Source organism: Prinia subflava, chromosome 2, assembly GCF_021018805.1.
Source record: "Prinia subflava isolate CZ2003 ecotype Zambia chromosome 2, Cam_Psub_1.2, whole genome shotgun sequence".
In the NCBI taxonomy this organism is placed as follows: Eukaryota; Metazoa; Chordata; class Aves; order Passeriformes; family Cisticolidae; genus Prinia; species Prinia subflava.
In genome coordinates this window covers 49,742,851-49,763,208 of record NC_086248.1, presented here as the reverse complement: position 1 = coordinate 49,763,208, position 20,358 = coordinate 49,742,851, and the positions used below count along the sequence as shown (strand labels likewise).

At 35.6% G+C, this 20,358-nt stretch overlaps 1 protein-coding gene across 2 annotated transcripts in view; it reads left to right on the top strand.

The window, feature by feature from the left end:
* The window catches only part of FAM184A (family with sequence similarity 184 member A), a 73,373-nt gene that overhangs the window by 46,657 nt on the left and 6,358 nt on the right, over nt 1-20,358 (top strand). Inside the window, exons 10-16 of one of the 2 annotated variants that reach the window (XM_063389889.1) lie at nt 11,303-11,515; nt 12,535-12,688; nt 13,102-13,229; nt 15,391-15,575; nt 16,069-16,215; nt 19,060-19,177; nt 19,866-19,970. In XM_063389889.1, the coding sequence (XP_063245959.1) occupies nt 11,303-11,515; nt 12,535-12,688; nt 13,102-13,229; nt 15,391-15,575; nt 16,069-16,215; nt 19,060-19,177; nt 19,866-19,970 (1,050 nt within the window). The remainder of the gene's footprint in view (nt 1-11,302; nt 11,516-12,534; nt 12,689-13,101; nt 13,230-15,390; nt 15,576-16,068; nt 16,216-19,059; nt 19,178-19,865; nt 19,971-20,358) is intronic. The other variant, XM_063389890.1, reaches the window with a different exon arrangement.

Below are 20,358 nucleotides of genomic sequence, written 5' to 3'. Positions count from 1 at the left end.
CTGATTTGGTTTAAAAACTGCGAAGAAGTGTGTTACCTAACTTGAAATATAGGAATGGTTATGTAATCATACAGGGCTGAAGAGCTAAAAAACAGGTTTAAATATAGTTACCTAAACTGTAGAAAAATACAACATAGAATATGTCCACCTGGGAATGCTGCTTGTCTGGTGCTGGAAAACTGAATGAACAGACACAGATATAAATGTTGATTAAAAAAAAAAAAAACCCAAACCAAACAGTTTAAATAAAAAAAAATAATGCTCATGAAGTGTACTAAGCTGATTTGAGTTTTTAAGATTATTTTATTCTGATCTACAAATTTCTGCCACTTTTATTTGTTGCACGTTTGATAGGTGGAATCTAGCTCTTGCATAAAGCTAGGTAATAGTTTTGCTTTCATATTAGTAATGCTAAGTGGTTCATTACAGAATGCATATAGGATTATTGTTATTCTAACAGTATAGCTTTGTTATGAATAAAATAATTTTCTTGAGATAAGATGCTACTCAGCTGATGAAGTGCTTGAACACTTTCTTGCCAGTTGCAAAGCACCATCAACACTCAGATGTGTTGTGGTAGTTTAACTAGATCATTGTCTAGAGACCAAATGTGTAGTTTTTATCTTTGGTATGAGAAATTATTCTAGAACACAAAAAAGAAAGTGCTTTTCCCCTTTTTCCCTTGTAAATTGCACCAAGTATTTCTATGTCAATCCATTCGAGAGTTTCGTAATGAAATATGCAGTGAATTCAGATATACCAGCTCCTTTCCATTCCTCTTAGCTCTATAATGGGGTTTTAACACTTTTCTTAAAAACATTTTATTGCTAAGACAGCTTCAGTGAGGGCCAAAATAGCTGGAATTTTTGTTGGGTGGTTTTTGTTTTCTTTTTTTTTTTTTTTTTTGAAAGCATGAGCATGTTCTGTCTATTGCCTTTCTTTTTTGTGCAACCTTCAGTTCTGGGCACTGAAACATACAGGTTAAGATTTGTATCTTTCTTATCTGTTTCTTCTTGTGATGCATTTTTTTTCAGTAAACTGAAACAAGAGTTCTCACTGTGGATGGGCTTTTCTATATTTGAGCAAATATTGGTTTTCCCATCTTCCCTACTTTTCAGTAACATGTTTCAGTAAAGTAAATGTTTTTGTAATTACTTTTTCCCATATTTTGCTTTCCCATTCTTCCATAGTTTCATACATGGCCAAACATGTGTGACATTCTTTTTTCTTATGCCCACTTTTCACACCAAAGATATGTTTTCTATTAGTGGAAATACCAGAAGCAGTACAGCAAGAATGGACAAAAGTATGCTATATATATTTCAATAGCTATTGGGTTTTTTTCCTACTGCAAATACTCCTTTCTTGAAAAATATGTTGAGATTTCCTCTTCAGAGTTTGTTTCTTTGATGGCATGCCCCTTTTTAAACTGTCAGAGTAAATAGGAGAAACTTTGACTTGTATCAAAATGTAAATATTTCCTTCTGATGTAGTTATTATTTGAATCGTAGTTTTCAGGAAATGACAGACTCAGTCTTAATATACTGGTCTAAAAATCCTGAGTATCCTGCTGTTGATAGAGGGCTGAGACAAGTCCCTGAGCTCCTGTGCACATATAAATGGCTTTTGATCACGCTTCGTCCAGAGGCAGTTTCTGCTCCATCTTTACTTGCTCGTGCAGAGGTGCTTGTTGCAGAGCTGATGTGCATCCACATTAGCAAAATCAGGAAATGCTACTTTCTTTTCCCAGCACAAGGATTACTGGCCTGTTCCACAGTGTGGGTAATCCTTCTATTAGAAGATTTGCTGTCAAGTGGATGCTGGAAATTTCTACAAGAAATAACCTGCACATACCTTGTATCAGTTTCCAGAAAGAAGGGGAGAAACTTTCAGCACAGAATCATTTTACTCAGCTCCCCAAATGAGCTCAGCTCATTTGATATTGTCCTGAACACCTTGTCTAAAGGCTTGTCTGTCAGAAAGAGAGTGGAGGTAAATTTCAAATAACTCCCTCCTAATTTGCTTTGGGAAATTCTTGTATTCAATAATACTAGTAAGGCTACCATGACATCTAGTGGATGGTAAGAGATGTTGGTCAAGGTTTAAAAAGCACTTAAAAATCTAAAACGTGGAAATCCAAATGAATAAAAAGGAAAATTATACCAAGGAGAGAGGAAATAAAAAAGGCACCCTGGAATGCAGTTCAGGATGATGTTCTATGGTTTTTCTTCACTCTATAGACACCTGTTTTTCCAAAGCAGCATGTTTCCTTTGACTGTTGAAAACTCTGACAGATTAATAAGCTCTCAAAACTGTGGTCTTAATAGAACTGTGCTGTAACTTATGCAGGCCTCACAGAGAATTAGGGGAGATTTGGGAGTTTCTACCTAGATCTATTGTCTGTGTGCATCCTGCCACTCACTATTGGTTTAGAAGAATTGATGCTCCTGTATTCCAAGTGGGAAACCTGTGTTTAACCAGGCCAGAAACTGCTTCACATAAGCATGTGGGTAATCTCATAGTCCGGAGACACTGCAGCCCTCAGGGAGTGAGCTACTGAGGGTGCTTCCCCCAGTTTCATGACTTTCTACTTCTCAGTAAGGAGTCCCTCTTGTTCTGGGCTCCCTATTCTCTGCAGAGCTGTGATCCTGATGATGAGTTGGTGCATTTGTTCTGTCCACATTGGTCATTGTAGTGTTGTCTGAATCCTGGACACGAAAACAAATGCCTAACATTCAGCTGTTTGTTACAAGCCTTTGGTTTTGGTGAGCCCGTGCAGCTCAGACCACGCCTTTGTCATTATTTTACTCTTTGTTTAAAAGATTCTGAATATAATGGAGGAAATTCATTAAAGACCATTTACAATTAAGAGCTACTCAGCAAAACAGGCAAATAAAAGCAACAGAACAAATCAGTGTTTTCAAAGTATTTTCAGTAGGACACAGTAGGAATACTAACAAATGTGAGTTTGTTCTCTGTTTTGTGATAAATGTCTTGCTGGACTTTTTCATCTCTCATCCTTAATTTTTTTTCTCCCATGGTTTTGTGTTTAATTCCACTAAAAAATGTATCTAGGCTGTTTGAAGTTGATATTTTCATATCCAAAGAAACCTGTCTACCTGATTCTAAACTTCTAACTGAAATTTAATGTCATGAGTTTTTGTTTGGCAGTAAATCTGGAGGAGATGGGAGGTCTTGTAATTCTATTTGTCAATGGATGAAATGAACATGAAATTGTAAGTGTTGTGTATGAGTGAAAAGCTTGAGATTTGGAAGTTCACACTTCCAAAACTGGTAAATAGAAATCTAAGCCAAATCCAACAGTAATACCATCCCCAAAACAAATTTTTAATTCACTATTTATATACGTTTTTCCCTTAAATGTAAGATAAAGACTTTGACAAGCATCTGGTTTTAAAACACTTCCTTAGTCTCTTTGCTCTGTACTTGCTCAAGTAGCTTTTGCTTTTGTTCAAAACCAATGAAAACAGAGGCTTCTGGAAAGAATGAGAAAGAACTTGTCAGATGGGGCAAAATTTGTTTGAGATTCAGCAGATTATTAAAATTCTAGATTAAGGGTAATGATGCTCCAGGAAAAATTAGTCAAAGTGTGTATATAAGCTTTAAAATCCTGACAGCATTATGACAAATAAATGAATAAAGCTTTAGTCACTTTCCAAAACCTTTAAAAATTATCAGGACATTCAAGTGCATTTCTTTTCCCCCTGACCATTGGACCTGCAGTTTGTTGGATTAAAAGAATATATTCTAAAATCCAAACAGGTACAAATCTGAAAAATACATAGGCCAATACATGCCATTCTATGATTTTGCCTAGAAGTTTGACAGATTTCTAGAACTGGAGAGAAAAACTCCATCTTTATAAAGCAACAGGGTAAGTTTTCCACCTTCTGGCATCCTGGGGATAGCACTTTCCCTTTGGGGTTGCTCCAAAACCAGGAGGAAACCAGGACCAATTAGATCCCAGAAATTATTAAAGATTTCAGAATGCTTTATGTATACTTCATTTTCCTCAGTTTTCCAGAAAACTGTTGAGTTTTGAGATAGGGAAAGGGCTCTAAATGCTGCTTTTTCTTAGCAGAGAGGGCAAACTTTGATGTAGCTCTCCAGTTCCTAGCATATCACAAGCCTCGAGCCAAGTACAAAATGTTGTAGTAGCAAACAGCTGCTTTCCAAATCTCTGCGGAGTCATCTGCCACGTAAGCACTGCGCAGCCAGAGACTGTACATCTGCTGACAAATCACTCCTTCTCTTCAAAGACCTATCTCGAGGGAGAGTTTTAGGGTTGTTGTTGCCATTATTAGCTGGATAAAATGGGCTTATGCCAAAGGTCCCTCTGGCTTCTGTGCTAGGCACTTCAGAAACTCATTTCCTTTACTGTCTGGGTGCACATAGGATTTGTTCTTCAGAAAGGTAAGCAGCATCTCGGGGAGGTCATTCTTAAAATGAAGCAAAGATTGTGTTGCAATCTAGATCTGCTTTGGTAAAGCAGATAATGTAGGAGCTTTCCCAGTTAGGGTCTCGGGTTTTACACTAGAATTCCTGTTTGCCAGCAGTGTTTTGAAAATTCAGTAAGCCATATAGCCAAGTCAGATTGTGACATGATGTGACATTGAAATGTCAGTGAGGGAAAAGTGTTACATAACTGATCTTTGGGTGATATGAAGACTGATGCTGAAATTAAGTGTCAAGCCTCTCTAATCTGGTTGAAAGTAATTTTTAGTTCAGAGAAGCCATAAAACAGGAGAACTTCCCTGCATTCAATAAGTTAATGTCCTGCAGGAAACAAGATACCTGAATGAAAATGTGAAAATGTCACTGGTGCAGTAAATGTCCTTCTTGAGGAAAATGACACAGTTTCATCACCAAGAATGGCCCCTGTGACAGCTGTGATGGGAACACAAACAATTATTCATTACAATAAGCAAACATAAAGCTTGAAAGTTTCAAATCACTAAATCTATTCTTTCCTGCAACACACATTTGCCTCACTAAACTGAAAACTCAGCTCTTCTAGGAGAGATGTTGAAAGAGAGCTGGGAATTCCAATCTTGTTCCATGTATTGCTTGCAGAACCTTTCAGTCCTGCTGAATAGCCTGCAATGATCAGTGGCTTCTAAAGATGCTGCATATAAAGATGCAGATTCTATTCTCTGCTACATCTCTGCTGTTCCTCTGGTCATGATGAAGCTCTCTGGGTTACATCTGAGGCTTAGCTGTGCATATGCTCAGGGTGGAGAAGATAATACTTCTACTGAAAAGTAAGACAGCAAAATCAAGTGAAATCAGGTTAGCTAATACATATATACCAAGTAGAGATGTGTTTTCAGAAGTTTCTGTACTTTCAAAGAGTAAATTTATTCACGTGTACACCCCATAGATTTCAAAGAGAATCGAGCAAAGGTTTCTTATACCACAGTAACATCACAAATGAAATCTTGAATTCCAACCTGTAGAAATAGAGGTTCCTTGCTTTTTAATCATCATTTTTCCCCATCATAGACATACAGTGACAATTATGCCTGCATTCTTTTCAGTTCTTAACATTCTTTTTCTCCAGAACATGGATGGACCTTGCTGTGGAAGTACTCATAAGGATGTCTGGAATTTTTATGAAATTTCTTAGTAACACTTAAACCAGTGTTATTTTGGAGTTCTGTGTTTTGAATGTGTTCTGCATACTTTTGAATATGAAGCTGCATCTGATTAAATTGCTACATGTTTTGCTGGAATGAGCCCCCGTTCCAACTGATTAGCCTATATAATTCTATTTTTACTTGGAACTTCTCTTCAGTGTAGTACAATGAGAACTTTTCTGCTTCAAGTGTAAAATCTAAGTGTTTCATACAGAGCGCTGCATAGATACATCCACCAATATAAAGTCCCAAATGTTCTAGAAAGTGAACATTTATTTAGCAGGAGATCATTCCGGCTTGTAACACCTTCCCCCCTAAATAAACCAAACAGATGGGAAAGGAAGCACAGAAAAATGGGGTGGATTTGTTCAGACTGGCAATGTCAAAGTCCAGTGTTGGGATCAGAACTGTTAGATGCTGATCTCTTGCCTTGTCTGCTGGAGTATGATGCCTCCTAGTGTTCCACTCGTGCATAGAAATTAAAGCTTGTAACTTATAATTTTAATAAGCTCATTTTGGATATTTCACAATAATGTATTTTTGTGTTGTGCCTTTTTTTAGATTCTTGAGACTGAATAACAATTTCTTTTTGTATTTTTGCAAAGTGTTATGTAATAGTTCCCACCTATAGGCTTTCAGGCTGGTGTCAGAATACCTACTGTCTCCTGGAGAAAGCCGTCTTCTTGACTGGCCTGTGACAAAGGGGAAAGTGGTCATGCTGAATTTGAAATTGCTCTCACTTAATTTCTGATGACTCTGTTCTGTGCATGTGTGTGCTTATCTACATGATTCATATATATAAACACACAGGTGGTTTTCTATACATATGAATTATGTCTATTATTTGTATGATCAATAATATTTCATAGAACGTTTACTTGGCAATGTGTTGGGTTTTTTTGCTTTTTATTAGTAATCATCATTAGTATAAGTGGTACATTAAGTTATTTTATTGCTGGAGACTTTCAGGAATAGTCTTCTATGTACCCATTTGGTTCTGAATTTTAAGAAAGATAAAATAAGTATTTTAATAGAAATGTTTAATTAATAGAATTTTAATCTTCATTAAAGACTTAACCCATTTTCTGCCCTTTAGCAGTGAAATTTGATCTTTAATCTGAGGTATTTAATATGCTTTTGATATTTAGGAGACACAGCTGATAGTTGATTGTGCCCTTACCTAGTGTTTGTTCATGTACCTAATGATTTCTTCCCAAAATTGTTTTGCCATAAAGAAGAAGAGAAAACAACTGAACAACTTCTGAAGTGTTCAGCTGTGTAATAAATATTTATATAGGAACATTATGTTAAGGAGATAATGCTATACTGTATGTCAGAAACATAACATGGTAAACCACATCATTCTGTTCTGTGTTCAGTAGCCTATAGACTAAGTCAAACATACTCATATTTTTTCCAGATGGCTTTCAACTTATTTTTCTCTGATCAAATTATAATTAATGTTCTATGTTTACCCTTCCTTCCTTATCCCTTTTTCTTTTACCTAGTTGATTTCTGAATGTTTCCCTTTATTCCTGTGATCTTTCCTTCATAGCGGCACTGTCTCGGTGAAGCTTTGCATAAATCTATCAGCAATGTAAGTGATTTGCACTTACAGCTTGTCAACAGGGCATGCTTGCACTAATCAACCTGCATAGCCTGCAGTACTGCTTTATGGCTTAAGCCCATGAAATGGGAGACCTGGTAATATTGGAGACGAGAACATGTGCTGCTATCAAAAGCTTGTGTGGTGCATCCCTCTCATCTGTGTGACTGTGTGCGTATCACTGCATCAAACACTGTGGACGTGGCCATAACATGAGCAGCGTTTTCATGTCATTGTTAGCGCAAGCAAGCTTGTGGGCAGTGCAGACGTCTGTTGCAGAGCTTTCTACAAAGCATGGGATTGATGCTCTATTATAATTTGCAGTTTTGCAGTGTAAGTCATAAGTGTAGCCAAACTCTTCTTTCAATTATTTTTTTTTTACTTCTCACTGATTTTTAATGAGCTGGAAACCTGGGACAAAAGTATTGGAAGTTAGAGCTCTTTTCTTTTGAATCCTCAGGACAGAGGTGAACAGAAAGGGTAGTCCAAAGACATACAAAAAGAGGCTCTAATGTTCCTAAAATATGCTCTTAAGGATATCAGTCTATGCACTGAATAATCAAAATAGTATTTAAAATGCACATGTTCTTCTAAAAAGACTGATGTTTTAAACTTATTTTGTATTTCTCAACATCAAAACAAATTATTAGAAGGGTAAAATAATCTGACTTGCTTGCTAGAATCATTTAATCCTCATTGTCCTGTATTTTCTGTATAGTCTATTGATGCAAATAGACATCTCCAGACATTGACTCATTTCGGGCTATGGTTTTGCAGTCACTTTAATCTCGTGGAAGGATGAACTGTTCTTTCTTATTCCTGATCCCCTCAAAGATGGCTTCCTGCCCAGATGTCAGACTTCTCTTAGTCATCTCAGTTGAAAGGTTTTCTCCCTTTCCAAGACGGAAATGAAAACAAAATCATTTTGCCCTTGTCCCATACTCAACTTATTTATAAATTATATACTGATAATTGTCAGAATTTAGAGCAGGAACTTAAGTGAGAGAGAGATTTAACTTCAAGCCAAAAATGTTATTTTAATAAAAATTTGCCTAGGTTACTATGGTTGACTCCATTTGACTGTTATCATGAAAGGCTTGTTAGAGTGTGATTATTAAATTACCTGAGATTCTGCTGGACTGGGCAGGACTTCCCCTAGAATTATATCTCCTGGTGGCCTGGGTGAACAGGACAGGACAATGGTGAGAAACCTCAGGGATAGAAACATGGTCAAGGGGACAAAGCACCAGACAGGCTGACAGATGAAGAGAAGGATCAGGTAGGTATGAGGCTATACAGAAAGGTGAAAAGGAGAGAAGGGCCCAGTAGTGAACATGGGATGAATTAGAGTAGATGGGAACGAGAGTAGGCCAAAGGAAAGTTTAGGTAAAAATAGGTAAAATAGCTTTTTTTTTTTTTTTTTTTCCTCCCATGGAGAACGAAGACAATGGCACATTGCAGTACAAGAAGATAATGCATATATGAAAATTCAGAATTGGCCATGGTGACAAGTGCATGGTGCAAACTCACCATTTCTGTGGAGTGAGTTTCTAGGGTGAAGAGAAAAAATACAGTATATATTACATATAGATATTAAATTAGTTGTTACCACAGTGAAGGTAGATTATCAGTAGAGTTACACTGATGCTCAAAATATTTTCTTTTATAGGTTGTTGAGAAATTATTAAGTTAGAAAACCTTGCAGCTTATAAAAGCTTATTCAGAATAGAATAACTGTTAGATGCCAAGGGACTTGACAATAAAATGGCAGATAAAATACAGTGTAGATAAATGTAAAATTATCCACAAGGCAAAAAAAATTGTAACTCCTTCTGTAAAATAATGAGACTTACCTTGGCCTGTTACAACTAGAAAGTAGGTTTGGGGACTGTGATATGTAATTCTATGGAAACATCACCTCAGTGCTCAGTAGGAGTCTCAAAAGCAAATAAACCTTCAGGAATATAGGAGAAAAACAGAGAATATAACATGTAAAACTATATAAATCACTACATAAAACCAGAGTTTATTCTAATTTTAAATAACTTGTGCTATTTTGCCCTCCTAGTCTTAAATAAGAAATAGTAAAAAACGGGTAAAAGTAGGAGAATGTGATCATAGATATGAAATAACTTTCATACAAGCATCAACTCACTAAGCCAAAACAGTTCAGTGTGGCAAAGAGTGTAAGGAGAGAAATGATGGAGAGCTATAGAAACATGAGTAGAATACAGCAAATGAAAAGGAAACTTCTTTTGACTCCTTTCCAATATAAGTATTGAAGATCGTCATGTCAAATTGGCATGTCTGCCTGGAACTTGACACAGGATATTGTGGATACTAAAAGCTTTTATGGGTTCAGATAATGGTTGTTAATATTTCTTCTGTAAATCTTCTCCAAAATACCTCTTCTGGCTTAAGAAAGATTTCTAGTTCCAGGTAGACTACAGAGTCAAGCTCCCTACATTTATGCTTGACCTTTTTTTACCTCAGGTAAACCTGGTTGGCCCTTTCTGGAGGCAGAACCAGAGGTCAGACAAAACAGTGGTCTGACACTGTACAGTTTTTATGTGAAATTTTTATTTAATGTATTTCGTAAAAGGTTTTGTAGAATGTAGTGCAGGCTTTCCCTACACTCCTCTAATTGTAGCTAATCTCTTTCAAAGGTATCTGAAGTACAATACTATTTATACAGTGTATGTTAAAAGTAGAGTGTATATTCCCAGACACAAAGACCCGGTGAATCTGAAATACAACGAGCTATGCTTATTTAATTTAAATTAGTTTGGGCTTTGTTGGTTTTTTTCTTTGTTTTACTGCTAGTTTTTGTTTCTGTAGCTTTTTTCTTTCAAATCTGCTTAAGCTGTGTCCTTCTGAAGAAGAAACTTAACCCACGTTTGGCAGCAATGTTCATGCTACAAGTTGTACTTGGTATGCTGCTATTAATTTTTTGCTAAGTGGTGGATTTAATATTTTCTAGCTCAATAACTTGATGTGCAATGTCGTTATGAATTTGATATAATTAATTTTAAGATATGCTGAGTCAAATGACACTATCAGACTTTAATTTATAATTCCATGTGATGTAATGCTCTGAGGCTTGAAAAGTATCCTTACTGATTCAAATTCTTTATCACTTGGCACTTTTATTTTCCTTCATTTGAGTCACTGTAGCAAAATTCTCTTTTGGTTAAATCTTGTTTCCAGAATTGGAGGGTATTGCTCATGTTTGGCTTTAAAGGGAATACAGGTTTAGCACTTTCAGTCTGAAAAGATGCTGGCTGATGTGGAGAATGAAGTACAATATTACTATAAAAAGAAAAATGGGACTAAAAAAGGAATATAGTATACTGTAATACTTACTGGATGAAAATCATCATTTGTAAAATCAGATATTTCTAAGAAAATGAGTTATTTGTGACTCAGATTGTTTAGATCTTGGAAACAAGCATAAAAATCAGTCTCATAGTCTTACTGAACTAACAAAAGGTTTATGATGGGAAATCCATCAAGTGTTACTTTTTATTTATGATATTGAGTGGTACCATTTCTTTCTAAATGAGAAAACCACTAGTAAGGTAGGACCATAGCACACAAAAAGAAATAAGAATCAATGTAGATGTCACAGGCTGTCCTCCCTGATTCCAAGTGCAAGATTATCCTTGCGGGACATGTGTTCCCCTGAAGAATAGTTTAACAATCAAGTGTTTGATTTCAGACCTTGATAGTGTCATTTTTATTGATCTTTTCTATAAAACCAAAATAATTTTTGATAATTTGGCCATTAAAAATTGTCTTACATGTAGTGCTGCAGTATGAACTAACTAATATGATAACCCTGACAAAACCACCAAAATGTCATTATTATGTCTCTGATTATATATCATAGAACATTAACAACAAATTCAGTAGATGGATGACATTGCTTGTCTGTCTTTTACCTCTGAAATTTCACATGTTTTCTTCTTCTGAATGTCTTCTTTACAGCTGATGTTAATATTAATGAGTAATGAATATTTGCTGTTCTGTTGTGGGTTAGATCTCCTTGCTGAAGCAGAATCTGGAGATGCAGCTTTCCCAGTCACAGAGCTCTCTGCAACAACTGCAAGCCCAGTTCAGTCAGGAGCGGCAGAGACTGACTCAGGAGATCCAGGAATTAGAAGAAGAGCATCAGCAAAGGCATAAGTCACTTCAGGAAGCCCATATCCTTGCCTTTCAAAATATGGAAGAAACAAAAGAGCAAGAACAAAAGGTATGTTCATATGGTTATTCCAAATTCTGTAGATAATATTGCCATTTTAGCATTTTACGTACACAGTTGGAATTAGTAAAGTATCTGCATAACTACTAAATTTCCTTTTCAGCTGATGTATTGCAGTAATACTATTATCCAGTTACATCTGAACAAGACATACTGAAAATATTTTCTAATACTGCCATTGTTTCATGTCTTGCTTTATATGCACATATATAGGGGTGTGTGTGTGTGTACATATATATGTAAAATTATTATCAACACATGCATTTCTTTACAGTACATTGAGATTGTTACTCTGAATATTATATTCTTGTTTTGATTTTGAGTAGGAATTTTTCATTATAGTTAATTTTGCATGTTTTTTCTGTCAGTAGACTCCTTTGAAATGTATTTTATATTTTCCTTATGTTAAAAACTGTGTTAGCTATTTCTGTTTTGTGACTTGCAAGATAATTTTCAAACCCCAGCCAAGATACTTTTTTTTAAGACCTTGACAAAACCAGCTTTAAAATTGGAATTTTGGTAGTGCATGGTACATAATGGAGAGCGTATCTTAAGGTCTTTTAAGTTCAGCTCCAGAATGTGCCTTTGCAATCTGTTTTCCCACTATGTGCCCAGAAGATCAGAAGGTGTGTCCTTCATACAATTCCATAGGGAGTAAACATGGATGTCCTTATGGAGCAGAAGTCCCCAAATGTGTGCACACCAGACCCACCTATGAATCTGCACCTTCTTACATTGCTTGCTATTTTAGATATATATCCATGTATTGATTTTTTTTCTCTTTTCCAGCTGTGAGCCAAACAAGTTTTGTGTACAGGTAATCTTGGTAACCATCAACCACTGAAAAGAAAAAAAATGTTAGGAGGATAAGAAAATATGAGTAATACTAGTGGGGTTTTTTTTCTAGAATATGTCAATGTCTGCTTTTTGTTTCCAGTTGTTTATTGTGTAATGTTTTATAAATTCTCTAAGTTGGTGTAGAACAAATTTTGTTGATTTTGGTTTCATAGGAATTAGAAGAACGTTTACAGCAGAAGCACTCGGAAGAACTTCATGCGCTGAAAGAAACACATAAACAAGCCATGGAAGGCTTTAAATTGGAGATGGAACAGGAACTTCAGACTCTACGATTTGAGCTGGAGGATGAAGGAAAAGCCATGTTAGGTATACTATTTTCAAATTTGAAAAGGGGTCCAAACACATTTTTTCTACTCATACAAATATACATGCACACATGTGTGTGTGTTTATATTGTAACACTGTAATGTCTCTATAAGTCATTCAGAGTTGACCTGAGTGTTCCTCTTAAAATCACTATAGGCTTTAACAGGTAAGCCTAAATTCTTCAGTTTCAAAGTATCACAACATTCAGACTCTTTTGGAAGGAGTAAGTGACCAAAGTTCCTGATGGAGAACTGATGTTTTCAGAAAGCAACAGGAATAAAATACAGGACAGTTACTTAGCTGATGTAAAGTGTGTTTTAGGTCAGCAGCAGTTCTAGATGGAGCTGGACTGTTACTGTTAATTAATGTAAACACATACAAATTAAACTTTTCTCTTTGTTCATGGTAACCAGCTTCCTTGCGCTCAGAGCTCAACCACCAACATGCAGCAGCAATTGACCAGCTGAGGCACAACCATCAACAAGAACTGGTAGCTGCCAAAATGGAGCTTGAAAGAAGCATAGAACTCGGCAGGCGACAGGTAGGAGGCATGGCTGGCAACTGGCTATAAAATGGCATGATCAATATTCATTTTTCCCTTTTCTGGAGGCAAGAACTGTTGTGAACAAACAACAAACATGTAATCCTTCAAAATCATCCAGCACCAACAGCTAATGCGTTCCTAGTTTCCTAAACCTCCTTGCTTAGTTTTTTCTGCCTTCTACAAACCTTGTTCAAAGCCTAGAAAATAGCTCCCATATCCAGGTAGTTTCCTCTTAGAACTGTGCAACCATCTGGGAGCACCTTGGCTTGCCATGGGAGGCCAGTGCCCATTCTTGCAAAATTGTATTTATCCACAGCTGCCAGCAGGAAGGAAAAAGCTGTTTCTCTTTGAAGCCTAACAGATATGGCAAAAGAAGTAGTTGCTTATAATGAAATGATTGCTTCAAACTGAAGAAAAAAGTACACAAAAAACCCCAGCAAAACCAAACCTCCAAAACCTGTATGAACTACCTTTATTTTCAGTAGCAAACTGATTAATCCACCTTTTATCTTTCATTTTGTATACAATCAGTTTTTCTGCTAGTAGCTAAAAATTCAAAGTTTAAGCTCTATTGAAAGCCAGACTCCTGGAAGTAAGAGGATCAGAAAATCACCTCTTTATTTGCCTGTATAGTAGACTTTTCAAGATTGATTTACTGATGTTCCAACACCAAGGAGGAGGAGTTGGTTTAGAAATATATTAATAAGTTTTATTTATGATTTATTTTTATTGTTTTTATTAACAGGTATATTAACAGAGCAAATGAGGTTTGTTGGACATAGCCTTTACACAAAAACAGAGACAGTCAAAGATGAGCCCTTTTTAAGCTATTTCTTGCCGGTTTAATAGTGTGAGCACCAGAGACAAAAACATGGTGCTGTCATACAGGGTTTAGGAGGGTATAGTTTCAGTCATGTGTTGTTTAAGCCCAGGCACCTAGGTGATATGTCAGAAAAATAAAGTTTAAATTACAAGAACTGGTGTTTGATCCAATCAAACTTTTTGCCTCAGTATAAATGATCTGCTAAACACCAGCTTTGGTTGTACTGAGGACAAAGCAGTTACTGAGGTTTCCTGTGTTAGAATGCTCATCAGTTCACAGGATCAGGGTTGAATGAGATGGAGAGTGGTCTGATCAGGATTTGCTACTTTTTGAAATATTTATATGTGTGGATCTAAATTTGTCCTCTGCTTTTTCTTATACCTTTTACATAGTCTTTATATAGGGAGATATGTAGTTATTTTTAATTGTCTGCTCTTAAAGATGCCCTATGAAAGTTGTGCATTAGGATATATTTGTATTTCCAAGAGGCATGAAGACACAAAACACATTTATACACAAAACTACTTTGGAATATCTGCTGATTTTCTCTGTGCAAACTATATGCTCATTAATTATTGTGAAATTGTAAGAAGCGGAATAGATGGAAATCGAAAACTCTGAAAAAGTTGTTTTCGTTTCAGACATTCCTAAACCAAGGAGACTCATTATCAAAGCCATTGGGGCAAACTCCAGCTGAGTTTCCCAGACATTAACTTCATTGGAATTTCTTCTGCAAAAAAAAACAAGACAAGACTTTTGTTGATTTATTGGTCACAATATAAATATAACAAACTATTTAACACATATTCTGCTGTAAGATATTTATGACCTTTGTATATATTTGTAAGATAAAATACTTCTGAATCAGTTTTTGTTTGTGCAGGGCATACATCTTGAGCAATTTTCACCTGCTGAATGGGGCTGTAAGGAAAAAAAAGAGTTCTCTGGATCATGTGCAGACAAGGCAGAGAAAGTGAAATGCCCATGCCCTGGATCTTAGAGATACCTGTTTTTTTTCTTGTATGTGTAGGCAAAAGGAAAATGTGATGAGCTACACCAGTTTTAATAGACAGTGATAATCATGGGTTTTAACTTTTCTTGTAAGTGGAAATAAATTATTACCCAATTTTGATTTCTTCTTTCTTTGTACTTGTGCACAATAAAAAAGCCCTTTGCTTTGAGTATAATTTGTGTCAGCATAAAAAAATGAAAAAATTGTCTCTTGGATGGAAAATTCTGCCCAGCTGCTGTCTTTGAAAAGCAAGTATTGTAGGCATCACCTCTGAGAAACAAGTCTTTCTAAAATATTTTTTGCTGCTGCTACTTATATCATAGGAAAAAGAATTTTTATGCCGAGTATCAGATCTACAAGATGAACTGAGACACCGAGACCATCATATAGCTGAACTGGACAAAGAGATTCTGCATCTCCATGAAAATATAAGTGCATTGACAAAGGAATTAGAGTTTAAAGGGAAGGAAATTCTTAGAATACACAGTGAATCCAACCAACAGATCAGGTATTCATTTTTCCACTCTAAATTCGAACCTGTATTGTTTCGCTCACCATTTTACTTTTAAAAAATTGCCATTTGCAGTTTTAAATTTATCCTCTTGATCAAGGCGTATAACATGTCCTTTAGTCTTTTTTAGTAAAGCTATGCCCTTTACTGGTAAAGTTAGTGATTGTGCTGTGCAGTTAAGTGGCATTTCAATGACACATTTTGGCATATTTTAGTAGCCGTGCACTCAAGTGTTGGTTCTTGGTGGTTTTTACTTTTTTTTTCAAATTCATTGTTTGTTTATTTTAAAAAGCATTAAAGGAGATACATTTTCCATGAAATAAGCTAGAAGATTGGAGAACAGTAAGTAGTAGGCTTTGATGAATCAGTAATTCCTTCTGTGTTGTCTGATATTATATAAAAGCCATTAGAAGCATGGCAGAAAATCATGATGAACAAAAAAGTCTGATTTTAGAATAACTCTTTTTTTAACAAAAACTAAATTAAACAGGATGCATGAGCAAGATTTAAGCAAGAAACATGAGACAGAGCTGGATGTCTTGACAGCAGATCACATCAGAGAGAAACAAAGCATGCTGGCAGATTTTAATAAGACCCAAGAGCTGCTCAAGGAAATTAATTCAGCTTTACAAATTTCGTAAGTTTTGTTGCATTAAAAAAATTGTGTGTAGCTGCATTTGAGTGAATAGTTTATTCTGGTGTCCATGAGTTCCTGAGGATACTGCAGAGATGAAGATGTACAGATACCTCAAAAAGTATGGGGGCTAATCTTGAATTCTTTAGGCAACACCATTCTATAATCTTTAGGGGAATGTAGTGAGGTAAATTGTTACAGGTTTGAGACCAAAAAATTTCAGGTAGGAAAGATTAAATTCATGCAGTTCCTAGAAAACTGGAGAAAACATTATTTCAGGTTGTTTCTTTCTCAAGATTTAATACATCTTTTTTGCGAACACAAGAATTTCTTCAACAAGTTCATAAACAGTACAGTATTTACTACTACTAAGAAGTGAGGTTGTAGCATGAGTGATGCAAACATTTTCAGGTTTGGTAGCATAAGAAAAATTAGTGTCTGAAATGGATTGCATGAGCATAACAATAACAGAAGGTGTAAGAGTTTGTCTGAAGCAAAATGCCACCAGGGATTAGACCACCTAATAGTTGCAGAAGTGATGTAATAGTGTGTCACCAACCAGTGTTTTCCTGTCTTCCACATCCTTCACTCTCTATCTCTGTGGTGTTATCCATTTGGTCACAGTTTCTGGCTCAGGTTTCACAGCACATTGAGCACAAAGTTGTCACTGAGGGATTTGTATTTGCAGCACAGAAGATTTATGGCAGAGAGAAGAAATTGGTTCTAAGTTTTTGATAGAAAGCTTTTCTAAGTAAGTATCACTTACAAATGGACAGTAAAGCCAAAATGCATCTAGCTTTTTCTGGGTAATGAGCCCTCAGAAATTGTCCTCAAATAAAATAGTTATAAAATTCTATTTTTCACCCTCTTGTAATTATTGACATGCATGCTCTTACACCCTGATAAATGTGGTACCTTGCCATTCAGTAAATTAGAGGTAAGCTACTTCCTGTTTGCTGCATTTATCTTATATGAGAAACATACCTATGAGCAGCCACCAGAACTGTTTTGGAACTGTTTACCGTAAATGTTTTCTGCATTAAGTTGTTTGCTTCTCAGTGTCACGGAATTTTCTGAATTTAGCTGGTTTTCTACTCCTCACTCTTGCTCAATTTAGAGCTTTGAGGAAGGAGCCACTGGCCTAAAATCAGCAAGCATCATCCAGGGTGCCCTGATCTGGCTTTCAGTGTGTTATTTCTCTATTTACACTGAAGCAAGAAGCTGTTCAAAGAAGAAACTACATAGAAGAGGAAGCAAATTTAAAAAAACAAAACCAGACCAAACCAAACAAACCCAAGAACAAAACCCAAACCCACACAGGCCACCCCCCAACAACCCAGAGAAGTTTTATGCGGCTTTTTCTCAAGTAACTGTTCCTAGGTTCAGCCTCAACTAAAGCATGGCCTCATGAATGTCTGTGAAATGGAGAATCTGTCTTGGAATAATTGAGAGTGGGTGTCATTAATTAAGCTCTATAACTGAAGTGTTTAAATTACAAATTATTTATTTGAAACAGAAAAAACCCCCCAGATCTCTGAAGTATGTGAAAATTAAACGACAGCAGAATTTTTAGTGTGTAACCATATACCATACTCTGGGGATCTATGTACAATAGCTTAACCTAGCATAAAAAGTATGCACAAAAATTAAGCCAGCTGAGGCTATTTCTGTTCTGCTGAGTCAAATGCCTTCTCTGCAAGTAAAAACAATCATGTTGTTCTCATTCGTATTGTTTTATGTAAACACATTATATAATATCTCAGAATATGTACAGGTTATTTGGAGGTTATTAAATTATCAATATATTTAATATTATCTGCTTTTTCAGCTACAAATCAAAGTAAAAATTTCATAGTTACTTTTGAAGAGAAAATATTTATCTGAAATGTAAAATTATGTCTACTTCCACGTGTCTACAGTTTGTTTAACTCTTGTGGAATTAAGCTTGACCTGATTTAGATTCAATTTAATTCATAGATTTTTCTCGGTGTTTGATTGGGATTTCTTTTCTTTTTTCACTAAGTTTAAGTTTCTTGAATCTGTTCTGACACGTGATTCACTAATCTACATGAGGGCTGAATATGTGAGAGACATATTTTAGTACTTCCCTTTGAAACTATATTTAGCATCATGAGCATGTTACTAGTTTAAAGGAGATAATAATTTGAAACTGTCATGTCTTCAAAGCTTCTTCTTAAGGAAAAAGGATATTTATGCAGTTATTTGTACAATTCCTCTCTCAGATGGCTTATTTCACTTCTCTCCTTTAATGCTTTCCCACCAGGCATTTCAAAGTTCCTCTTAGTTGTTTTTCCAAATGTTTATCAGTGGTTACATTAGATGTCCTAATATCCAAGTGTTATTCCTTTTGTTTTGCAGCTTATTCCTTTATTTCATCTCTAATGGTACAAAGTAGCTTTTGTGGAGAGGAGTTAGGTACCTGTTAGTCTTCAGTGTTCTTGAGTATCTTCTGTTCCAGAATGTTCCACATGAACTGAGGGAGACACTGTGGTTTTGAATGCCTTATTTTTAGCCTGACTTACAAGTGACCCTCTTCAAAAATGTGGTAGTGCATGCACAGGAAGGATGTTAAGTTTTTAGAATGTTCCCTAGATTTTTAGTTGCTGGAGCAAGATTTATGGTTATTGGGGTTTTTTTTGTTTATTTTGTTTCTTAACTTTCTAAAGTGGAAGGAGAATATAGAAATTAATTTCCTTCAAGGTGTTAAGAAAGTAATTCTCTGTCCTTACTCCTTGAACTCTCTTTTGTACTTATCAAAAATGTGACTATTCACTCATCATTTAACACTGAACCAGGCTAAAGAGGATATTCTTCTTTTCTATAAAGTTTAGAAGAAATGGAAGAAAAATACAAAAACAGAGAATCAAGACCAGAAGACTTGCAGCTTATCTCAGAACTGAAAGACCTAATTGCAGAGCGGGACCAACTCATAAAGAAATTGATTGTAAGACTTCTATGCTCTCTTGGTGTAATGTCTTGACAAATACAAAAGTTAATCTGATTCAAATTATTTGAAATGTATTTTAAGAACCAATCCTGGTAGCATGTTATTCATATTCTTTGACACATTATTCCTCTGGTTTCAATGACTCATAATAGTAAAATGAATTAGATACCGAATGTATTCCAAAATCAAGCAAAATACATTATTACAGGAAGTATTTTGGTATGTCCTGTATCAGATGTCTCCTCCCTCCAGTCCTGGGACAAGCCAGCCATGTAAGCCATATAAGAAATAGTTTCGTCTGTGAGGTTTCTAAGACCAAGATCCCAACCCACTGAGCTTCCCAAATTCAGAGCACAACACCCTGACTTGGGTTAGATCCCAATTAAGAAGCATGAAGGAATGAGGAAAACAAAATTGATTAAAGATTAGAATTTAACTATACTGATTCTTTTGCAGTACATAATCCATTAGGGTGTGCTCACTCTATGGACCATAGAACTGCCTAAATAGATATTATTTAGATTATTCCATATAATAATATATAAACATGAAATGCAATTTTTAGAATTGCCAGTTTATTTTAAAAGGTAAGCATACATTTATTTGAGAACATTTTACAGGCAGATTTGGCCACTAACTGGTTGAAAATGCATAAAAAGGAGTTTCTATCTGTTGTTCTTTTTAGGAGGACAAAAAGTTCTATCAGCTGGAACTAGTAAACAGGGAGACTAACTACAACAAAATGTTTAATGCAAGCCCTAATGTTGGTGTTATTAATCCATTGGTGAAGGTATGTTCCATGGACTTCATTGCTAAAGTAAAGAAAAAGAAATCTAAAGACATAGTAAAGAGAAAAGATATATGTGTATGTGTGTGTCTGCATTGAAGCTCCCAAGCTTATCTGGATGCCTAATTTTTATGCTAACTGCATAAAAGAAATTAGAGACAATACCAGGAATTCCAGATACAATTTCAATGGTTGTTTGAAAATGTTGCAAGTGTGTCTGAACCATATGTTTATAAAGATGTGAAATGGAACCATTTAGTATATAACCTTATGTTTTGTGTGAAATCTGAAGTGTTTGGGAAAAGTACTTCAGCATCAGATTTCCATAGTGATAATTCACATATTTTTATAATATGCTTCTATCACTTAAAATGTTTAGACTTTAAAAGTG